The sequence below is a fragment of the Antedon mediterranea genome, chromosome 9 (genome assembly GCF_964355755.1).
Source record: "Antedon mediterranea chromosome 9, ecAntMedi1.1, whole genome shotgun sequence".
In the NCBI taxonomy this organism is placed as follows: Eukaryota; Metazoa; Echinodermata; class Crinoidea; order Comatulida; family Antedonidae; genus Antedon; species Antedon mediterranea.
The window spans coordinates 4,870,594-4,881,883 of record NC_092678.1 but is presented as its reverse complement, the minus strand read 5'-3'; the positions used below and the strand labels follow the sequence as shown (position 1 = coordinate 4,881,883).

The 11,290-nt window shown below is 32.2% G+C and overlaps 1 protein-coding gene across 3 annotated transcripts; it reads left to right on the top strand.

Annotated features, from left to right (window-relative positions):
- The first annotated feature begins 79 nt into the window (after nucleotides 1-79).
- LOC140058391 (uncharacterized) lies at nucleotides 80-11,235 on the top strand. Of its 3 annotated transcripts, none has more exons than XR_011847002.1 (13): nucleotides 80-201; nucleotides 2,813-2,937; nucleotides 5,375-5,426; nucleotides 5,562-5,696; nucleotides 6,004-6,110; nucleotides 6,226-6,367; nucleotides 6,484-6,654; nucleotides 6,983-7,125; nucleotides 7,423-7,470; nucleotides 7,706-7,766; nucleotides 8,122-8,346; nucleotides 8,772-9,704; nucleotides 9,819-11,235. XR_011847002.1 is itself a non-coding variant. In XM_072103966.1 (12 exons), the coding sequence occupies exons 2-12, from the start codon at nucleotides 2,836-2,838 to the stop codon at nucleotides 8,906-8,908; spliced, it is 1,323 nt and encodes a 440-aa protein (XP_071960067.1). In that variant the 5' UTR covers nucleotides 80-201; nucleotides 2,813-2,835; the 3' UTR covers nucleotides 8,909-11,235. The 3 variants fall into 3 exon arrangements, 1 of the variants encoding a protein (XP_071960067.1); XR_011847001.1 differs by having other exon boundaries at nucleotides 9,781-11,235; XM_072103966.1 differs by having other exon boundaries at nucleotides 8,772-11,235.
- The last annotated feature ends 55 nt before the right edge of the window (nucleotides 11,236-11,290 follow it).

Sequence of the window (11,290 nt, the reverse complement as noted above, 5' to 3'; positions counted from 1 at the left end):
TTCTGATTTTTAACTTTGACTATCAAAGAACGTCTCCTTCTAGAGACTACTAAATTTGCAACTACCCCCTCTATAGTTTTTCAACATCACAACAACAACACAAGGCTGAGAGAAAGGTTTTTGAGGAAGAAGAAAAAAGTTGTCTTAAAGTTACACCAATGGTTTGGCAATTGACATTGAACTAGGGAAGCAGATTCTTCAGTAAGTATTTAAAATGTTAGTGCTAATAAAATTTCAAAATGTAATGATTTGGTGAGTGAATGGCAGGACGGATTTCCTTCCTTTCCTAGCCTAGCCGGCCCAACTAACTAAGTACCCAACACTGTCTATATGGATGATTATGATTGGTTGGACAGAAAGACTTAGTACTGTACTCACTCTGATATAGATCAGTAGAAAGACCATGGAGGTATTAGATAGAGTGAATTGGTTTGGTTTGTTATTTCTATTACCAGGAAAAGTTGGCGCTACTGCAGTTTCGCACCACACTGTTATATCTTCGATTTCTCGCTTAATTTTTTTCTCACACCAACACCATACAATTTTGGGCCATTATGTAACATGTTCCCATGATTTAGCCACCGTTAATTACCTTTATCATAACAAAAAATGCCTTTCAAAACAGCTCCTTTTTTCGCGAATACTTCGATCGAACTGTGGCCATTTTAGAATCAGAAAATTGCCAGAAATCAATGTATGTTTTATTTTCTGTTTTTATTTTTAAACTGCAAAGAGTGGTTTTTATAAAGAACCAGCTGTACATATCAAAAGGGCGACGATATGAGTCCGTACATAAAACATTGATAGGAACCATTAATATAAATATTAATAATAATAATGAAATATTAATTTAACATTTATTATTTCGCCAGCTGAAAACATTTCTTGCTTTTCAAAACTAATAGGCCTATATGTGTAATCGGATTTTATAACACTGCCCTCTATAGTTTCTACAATTTTTGGGGTAAAATGAAGCATAAATTCTGGCAATTAAGTGATAAATATGGCGAACATTTCGCAGTGTGTTGACAGCGAGTTCAGTATTGTTTAAAATGTTTTGAAAAGTATTGTTATTTTAAAAAAATTACTTAGTAAGTGGTCGAATCGTATAAACATGTTACATAATATTATGTTGTGAGTGTAAAAAACGAAGATATCGAAGATATAACAGTGTGGTGCGAAACTGCAGTAGCGCCGAAAAGTTGCTTGCCCGATTACTCTTCTAGTAGTGTCTAAAATCGTGTCCCGATACTTTGGTGGGATGGAGACTGAAAATTCATTATTAAAATATAAAAATTCTTGACTTAAATCATAATCAACATTGTTGTAAATATAATTAATTACATAAAACAAAGATAATTACATTGATATTGTTAATTTTTATAAAAATGTTTCAGGCAACCCCCTAAAATCATATGTCCCGATCGTACATCTTCAATTTTATGATCGCCGTATATATTTGATAACAGGACTTTTGTTATCGAAAATATTGTAAAAAGTTAGTTAATCATGATTTCATGCGATTATATTCTTCGAAATACATCTCTACATACATTAAATCTCAAACTTTAAAGTTTTTGTTTGGAAAAAGCTTGTCCCGCAGTTTTGTGTCATTTCCGTCACATAATTTAAATGTGCCGTCTACAGTTTAATGAACGGCGGGGAAAAAAATTGACTGTGCGTTGTAAACATGCGAAGATATTGAAATAAAACTAGAAAAAAAAAAGAGGAAAAAAAGCTAATAAAACGAGGTTTTAGAAAAATTACAGTTGCGTACCTTTATTGAATGTCATATCCGAACGGTATAGAACTCATTAAATAATTATAATTTCTGGTTTTTTCAACTGGAAGTACAAGTTATTCATGGTATCTAGAAGTATGCAATCCGTCTCCGCTGTCAGACATGCCTACAATGTGATCCTAGGCTGTCCAATGCTAAATACATCATCTCCGTCACGGTCAGCTTCGTCACATTTCCCAATGTTTCGTTGTGACGGAGATGATGGCCAGTGACCGATATGACTTTTTGTTATTGCCAGGGCCTTTTTTTGTTGTACATTTTGTTTTGTATATCTTTATTATGTTATTACATTGTATATCTATGTGACTGTGGTCAATAAACATAATCAAATCATATCTTACAGTCATCTCCGTCACATGATTTTTTAAGTTCGTCATATCCGTCACGGTTTCATCTCCATCACATGGATATTTTATCCTTTTAAATCCTAAAATATTTAAGTAATGAACGCAATTATGTGGTATATTGAAATATAAACAATATTCTTCTACTATGTCAATGGATAGTAATATTAGTTCAACAGAATTTTGTAAAACATCAGTGACAGTCATACTATTTTCTGAAAATTATTATTTTTTGGAATAATAAATGGTTTTGAACGTATAACATCGTACTAATAAATGTTAAAACAATCATTTTTTGATGAATAGAGACAAAAATAATATATAGTATCAAAGAATTAATAATGGAAATAATTTCATAATTCCTAAACCGTTATTTTTTCTATCTTTTTATATTCCATAAATGTGACGGAAATGACAGTAACATAGAACCATGTATTTATAAATACGAATAAAATACGAAATACATAATAAAGATTGCGCCAAACATACGCTTGCCACGTAATACATGTTCATTTATCTGAATAAACTTTTAAAATTTAAAAAATGCAAATTTTAAAATCGATTTTTTATAAACCTGAAATTAGACACTTACTGAAGAATGACCCAACTGCATACACCATCATTTTGATGCTTTATATAATCTAATAATTGTGATTTTTTTTTTCAGTTATCTTCCTGAATCAAGCCAAGATGAGCTGCTGTACCATCTCTCCACTCATCATCTTATTTGCCAGCATTTCTAGCCTCTTAGCTGCTCACGCTTCTTGCATAACCAATGATTGTACATTACCGGTATGTTCCATTTGTTATTTTTTTAACCAAGTTCTGTATATTAATTACTGATTTGTCTGTGATTTTCTAAATTATAATATTTTTTATAAATAAAAAAAAAATGAATAATTTATATATTGTTACCAATGCTTTGGATTTTAAATAACAACAAAAAATCTTCAACCTATAAATTTTTTTTTTTAAAGGAAAATATAGGACTTAATATGAACATAAGTTTTTTTTGTAGGCATTATAATATTAATACTAAAGGACATATTATCATTGATATATCTATTGTTACTCCCAATAATAAATACAGGAAGGAAGGGTTTCGCAATACACATTCTAGTTTTGGTTTCAGTTCATTGCATTTGATTATAGAATAGCTTTCAATTTGATGCTATCTAATAAGGAACTAGTTGCGTCATGGCCCAGGGTCTAAACACTTTAAAAGTATAAAGTTTACATACTCTGCAACCTTTTGGCTAAGTAAATAATAATAATTTACTTGAATATACACTTTTGTAACAGTCTCACACTTTGATATGAAGGTGCGTTCTGCATCAACATGTACTAAAACCACATTACAATGCTATCTATACAATGTATTATAATAATGAAAATCAAACGGTCATTAATTTTGTATCCCTCATAGTCCTATTGTTTCTACAGTACTATGTTCCTCTCCTCTATATACAGTATGTCCATGATAACTCTCTTAAGAACATAGTTAATACAACCCAGAGCATAAACTCAATAGCCTATCAAATTGTTTGAATTATAAAGTCTTTCATGCTCTAGGATTGTTAGTTTGCCATCTTCTTAAGCTCTGTTTACACTATCACACTTCATGTGACAAAAAATGAAATGTACCCATATATGGTAGTGATTTTTTTTTTGATTTTTTTTTTTTTTTCATTTCATTTATTTCACCATCATCATCGCAGCCTTAGCTGAATTACAAAGATATTTACATTTTCTCAATATTAAAATTTGTATAAAAGTATAAAACCAATGATAATTATATATAAAAAAGGATACAATTTACAAAAGATATGCCCAAATATAGTAGTGATATGACATCATGTCCATATATAGGCACATCACATGTTTGTGATAGTGTACAGAGATGTAGAAGTTTGATCAATTCAAAGACGTGAAAAATATGGTAATTATTGTTAAATAGAGTCATTGTCTACACTTCCTTTTTTTTATGGTTTAAACATGAATGAATTATGACGACAACACATTATACATAATAAGATTGCCATCTTCTAGGAACTATCTTGATGACTCATCAATTAACATGAATAAACATATTAAATGTGGGCTTGATATAAGTTTGCGGTACACCACGTATATTAGTTCTGAAAAGAACTGTTAAGTTTCTCAATGTTTCGATCAATATGCTCGTCCTCAGGAGCTTGGTGTTTGACTTGCTGTTCATTATATTGTTGAACATTTTTTTGTGTTTTTATTAAAATTCAATAATTAGATTTGTTTAGGAGTTGATCACTCAAGTACATTGTCCAATTGAACAGGATACATTTGTATGCCTAGTGTGTAAACATTATTGACATAATTTCATAAACATCTTCATGTCGTACAACTACTCGTAACATTTTTCTCAACTTTCTATCATCTAAAAGTCGTAGTTAGTCATGCCTCGGGTCACATTCTATGGTCACCGTACAGGTAGGCTACTACATCAGTACTTCTATGAATGGATGACTAGCCGGTGACAATAACGCTAGTTGGTCATACCCAGTACCGTTTTGATTTTACGATCATTCGGGAAACCACCTCACGACAATTTGATTCATAGAAATAAGTTGAAATGCATTATAAGGTAGCAAAGGAACTTCTTGCTTAACTGGAAACTTCATAATTGAAATTGACAATTGAAATGTGAGGGAAAGTACCGTATATTTTTTAGTTTGGTTGCCAAGTTCAAATTCAATTACAGTTGGCATGATAACAGTGCTTTACTTTATATACTATAGTAACACTATACAAAATAAACAAATATGCAGTTTGTTTTTCCATGGAGTATTCTTTACTCCATGGTTTTTCATAATAATTGTATCAAAATGAATGGTTGACTGAACACTGATACTGTATGACAATTGAAAATGATTGTTGGCGTTTTGGCTCATTCAAACAAAGTCTTTTTATTACAGGTTTAAACATTGTATCATAACCAGGAAATTATTTAAATATTAATTTCAGTTGACTGGTATTCTATGAAGTAATAACATTATATTGGCTTGGGATTAATGGTTTTATTTATTAAACATATGGCATTTTATGTCTAGTATCATAAAACATTCTGTAATACACTGTCACGTGTATCACATGTGACGTCTGTATTACCTTAACTTTTCAAATACAGTACTGTATGTTCATATTAGATTTATATGAAAATATATAATCTTATTTTTTAATTAATATTTTTCAGGCAACTGAGTATAGAGGTCAAATTAACTGTACATTAGGTGACCCAGGAGACTGTAAGTGACGTTCCTTTTTAAAATTTTGTAAGATGATAAAATAATTAATTTATGTGTAGTATACTATATACCAAACTGACGCAAAGATAATCTCTGCAAAAGTATGGTGATGTATCATGATCATTGTTTTTACAGGGTGTTCACCGTTACCATCTGCGGGTCGAGATCTACCGCCCCCAACACCTGTCAACCTTCAAGTCAGTCGGTACAGATCAAATGATAAATCAAACAAGTTTGAGTTTAACATAACATGGCAACTTGGATCTAATGGTAAACACTTTGAAATATCTTTTATTTAAATTTACAAAAAACAAATTTTAACTAGCTATTATATTCAAAACTGGAAATAAATGAATTTATAGTAAAGAAATTACAAACAGACAGTAATATTTATCACCTTGTGAACGCAACTTAATATCTGCTTTCAAGCATAGTAGCTTGATGAGCGTCCGCATTGATTTATTTTTGATTAATCTGTTTTAGCTATTGAACATTTTATCAACTTATCCGCTTTAATATGAGGCTATTTTGTAACATTTATAAAACAACAAACTTGACTGTTATTTGTCTGATGCAGGTAATATTGAAAATTTAAAAGGATACCGTATTGAGATTAAATCAGAAGACGGTAATGCATATGAGGCTTGTAATTTGATGACATTCACAAACACCTTGAAAGATCAGGTACAGTAAAGCACAAATAAGTCTTTCTTCTTTCAGGATAATTACAAAAAATAAAAACTTTTCAATTATAAAAGAAAGCACACTCAAATCATTTAAATTATTTTTTTTATTTCAGGATCGAAACGTAACATTTTATTACGATTGCTCGTCTGGGTTCAATGGCGGAATTCAAATGAATGTAGATTATTATCTGACAGTAACCAGCTTCCCAGTTGGCCCTGATACAAGAATCGATAAAAGTATAAGGTTTTACAAAGGTAAACCATTCTATTCATTTATGACAATTAGTTAGTACAGTAAATGATTTCAGTTTAAAGTCTGGCCTGATATTTTACGTCTGAGGATTTTAAAATTTGTCTGTCTTATCCTTTAGATTGTGAATCTTCAATTTCGGTACCACATGGAAATGCTATTGATCTAGTTCATGACTTCTACATAATTGGTGAAACGGTGAAAATTGTTTGCAATGCTGGGTACACACTAGTTGGAGCCGAGTACGTCACTTGTTTGTCCAATGGTTGGACTGAATACCCACAATGCAAGAGTAGGTTGAGTTTATCATTATTCTGTTTATTTTTCGCTATAATAATTTTTGCTTCATGTATCTAGTCAAATAAATAAAGTGTTATTATTTTACACAGAATTTTTTCAAGGGTCTTTGTTAAATACTGAATTAAACTTAATTGAAGATAAATATTGTGTTATATTATAATAACATCTCCATATATGCTGCAATGCATTTATATAAAATAGTCATCTTTCTACTTTACTTATTTAATATTTTAAACTTGCTCAGCCTTATTGCTGAAAGTAGTTTTGTCAAATAATATAATATGTTTCTACATAGTTCTATATACATGTTCTTATCTTAGAATCTGGTGTATATGCTGAGGTTTTTGCCAACTATTCAGTACTAGTGGGATATGAATTGTTGCCGATTCATTCACCATACAGAGTCTGTTTAAGAAGTGACGAGGATGCAAGAATAAAGTGGGTTAAAGAAAATGTTGCGCAGGTAACAATATTTACTATTAATCCTGGATAATGAAGTTGGTAACGCAATGTTCAGGAGAGAGGATTGTAGTTGAACTTCTGACCTCTTCTTATCAGTCTCCGGCCCACGTCTATGAAACAAAATAGTATTTCTCTTCATACTTTCGGCAAGAACATTAGGAAACACTAAATGTCTTTATTTTCCTCTGTAATTGTACTGTATTTGTCTTGTCTGTGTTATTTACAAAAAAAATGTTTGTTTATTAAAATTGTCTGAAAACGTTGCCTATTACAATTTTTTGTTTGTTCTTCCTTACAGACATTTGTTATCTATGAAAACGTCACAGTAGGAATATGGAGGGCATTTGTAAGTAAAGAATTACATCACTTTTCAAAGTAGCAAATAAATAGGTCACTTTATTAATTTAAGATAGAAAATATATGTGCTGGTGTAATTGTAAATTACATCGTGTATCAGAGATTCTGCATCGTTCAATATGTTGTGAACTTCTCAGTCATGTGTGACAATGTTTTCTTTTGTTTATGTTGATTATCATTACAGTCAATCAATGCTACAGTGAAATTATTTATATGTTTTGTAGGTGAGATGTGAGGAGTGTGAAAATACGCATGAATATCCTTCACAATACTTCATTATAGCAGGTAAGATTATATGTATATGTTTGCTCCCAACCCCCACTTCCCAAAAATAAAAAACATTTTTGACTTTAGAAAGGCAGAACACACTTGAGGACAACTTGAACTTATTTCAACAAATATTCCCCAGTGATTAAATCACATACATGAACACTGCTAATAAACTTTAGTATGATTTGATGATTTGAACGCAGTACCCCCAAGGTTTGTAAGAAAGCTTAGCTACAATACCACTACAATATTATCTTGAGGTTTGATAAATTCATATCAAGTATTTTCACATCCAATTTTTGCTATATTGTACATTATTGAAGTTGTAGTTTTTATCTTAATAAACTAATTGATTATTTGACACCCTCAGATCCCACTACACCAGGATCACACAGGATTACACTAGGATCACACAGGACTACACTAATGACAACAAGCTTACCAATTGGTATTAATAATACATCTGCCACCAAATCTATACTTACAATGACTTTTGTAGGCGTCATTGGCGGTCTTTGTCTTATAACATTAATGTATTTGATACGTAAACGAAGGAACAATAAAGTAGAAGAGGATAAATTATCGATCATGGATGGTATGATTCAACTTTGTTTTTGTTGATATAACTGTTTGTCTTTAAGCGATTAAGTAGATAGTTTTAAAAACACATACTTATCTGTAATATTTTTAACTGTACATCAATTTCGCTTCAATTTGAGTCACTTTGCGGGCAAATATGTGATTATTTTGGGAAAAATAAACATTCAAATCAAATCAATCTCTTTATTCATCTCATCAAAAACAATACATATAACAAAAAGGAGTAAATTTAAAGAAGATGAAAGGGACCTCAAGGAAACCCCAAAGTTGTGAGGCCCACTCAAAACCAGTTACATTATGATAATAAATAAATACATTTTGAAAAAGCCTGTATAGACAAATAGACTATGACATGATCAACAGGAATACTATTGACATGACAACCTGATTGATTGATCTTTATTTTTTATTTTTTTGTAGATGTAGACCCGCAATCATCAATTGAAGACGTGTATATTCATGAACAGACATTTCCAAATCCTGACATTGTCACCATCGCAACGTATGATATTGAGAATACAGAAAACATAGTAACAAAACCGTCGGGCGAATTTTAACAGTCCAGCATAAGCACATCATTATAGTGGATTGTGGTAAGTGACTTTTCCACTGGTGTTCAACTTTTCCACTGCTGTTCAACTTTTCCACTGGTGTTTAACTATTTTACTGGTGTTCAACTATTTTACCGGTGTTCAACTATTCCACCAGTGTTCATCTATTCCACTGGTGTTCAACTATTCTACTGGTGTTCAACTATTCCACTGGTGTTTAACTATTCTACTGATGTTCAACTGTTCCACCGGTGTTCAACTATTCCACCGGTGTTCAACTATTCGACAGGTGTTCAACTATTCCACCGGTGTTCAACTATTCCACCGGTGTTCAACTATTCCACCGGTGTTCAACTATTCCAACGGTGTTCAACTATTCCACCGGTGTTCAATTTTTCCACCGCTGTTCAATTTTTCCACTGCTGTTCAATTTTTTCACCGGTGTTCAATTTTTTTACCGGTGTTCAACTATTCCACCGGTGTTCAACTATTCCACCGGTGTTCAACTATTCCACTGGTGTTCAACTATTCCACTGGTGTTCAACTATTCCACTGGTGTTTAACTATTCCACTGGTGTTCAACTATTCCACTGGTGTTCAACTATTCCACTGGTGTTCAACTATTCCACTGGTGTTCAACTATTCCACTGGTGTTCAACTTTTCCACTGGTGTTCAACTTTTCCACTGCTGTTGAACTATTCTACAGGTGTTCAACTATTCCACTGGTGTTCAACTATTGCACCGGTGTTCAACTATTCCACCGGTGTTCAACTATTGCACCGGTGTTCAACTATTCCACTGGTGTTCAACTATTGCACCGGTGTTCAACTATTCTACAGGTGTTCAACTATTCCACTGCTGTTGAACTATTCTACAGGTGTTCAACTTTTCCACTGCTGTTGAACTATTCTACAGGTGTTCAACTATTCCACTGGTGTTCAACTATTGTACTAACAACAGGGTTTGTTTGAACATACATGCTGACATGTCTGCTTATTCAATGATTGATGTCATTATTTTAATAGAGGTTGAATTTCCAATAACTTTACCTTCATTTTTTGAAGATAAACTTGTATGTCTGTAAATATACTGTAGTATGTATGTTTGTATGTGGTGTTCAATGTTATGTGTTATGGAGAAGTTATATTTTTATATTTTCGTAAATAATTATTATGATAAAGCGGACTATTTGTTACACAGATGTTATTTTTATTTATAGTTAGTTTGTATTAAGTACGTAGGTTATTAGTTTGCAATAGGATAGTAATAACTGTATGATAATTATACACAGAAACTTGTGTTAACTATTAAACAACATTGTTATTGGTTAAACTATGGCAGATCCAGTGCTTAACAATTGTAAACAATCGAAGACTAATCAACTTCACGGAGATATGAACACTTTTAATAAACAAACCAAAATAATATCAATTGACAATAGGCCTACTAGAACCAACTAACACATGGCAACAACAATGTCGCTCGGTAGGGCGCAAGGAGGCGCACTGCAACAACAACACACGAGGGCGTGCGAGTGTGATGGCGCTGAGCCTATTGTTCTATTCTATAGAATAAGCCCTGGATTGCGGAGTCATGTCTGGGATTTTGAGAGAAAGGTTCACATTCAAAGGAAAGAAGGAATGTGTGTGCAATTTTCGAGCGTTTGTACATTTCATTGAAACAATATGATATGCAATATTCATGAAACTAAAATGTATACTACAGTATTATATCTATTAGAGGCTGTTGACACGCGCACGCATCAATTGGCCCTACGGTACACAGGCCCTACGGTACACAGGCCCTACAATATTAAAGAGGTTATTATAACGGAAGCGTCGAATAAATTCGCGGATTGTGTTTGACTTTTATATTAATTTGTTTAATTATTTATTACTCAGATTTTTGGTGTTTTTTGTTCGTAAATCTTACCATAAGATCAAAATCCTCGGTTCAATCATGCGACGTGGTTTATATATAGTGTATGATTATGACGTCAGCATCACGATAAATGCTCAAATATGTGTATATATGTAGCTTTTAGAATTTAAAAAAAAAATATAGAAAACCACACAAGCAGAGAGATAGGCGTCGTCGCATGTCAACGATTTTGTAATTGTAAAGCCTGTTTTCTACAAGTCGAACCTGACCTCTGATTGGTTGCGCGTTTTGTGCGTCACCATACGTGAATGGATGGAAATACACGATATGCGCATCCATTGATTGGCGCGTGAATAAATTCGCCTAGTGGAATATAGGCTTCAGTAAAAGATTTAACCAATTAATTATGTTATTTTTTTGCAAATAAAGAAACAGTTGTATATCTTCCGCGCACTTTTGCCGTTTTGTATTTTTTTACTTTAAATGACCATGTTTTGACTTTCAAT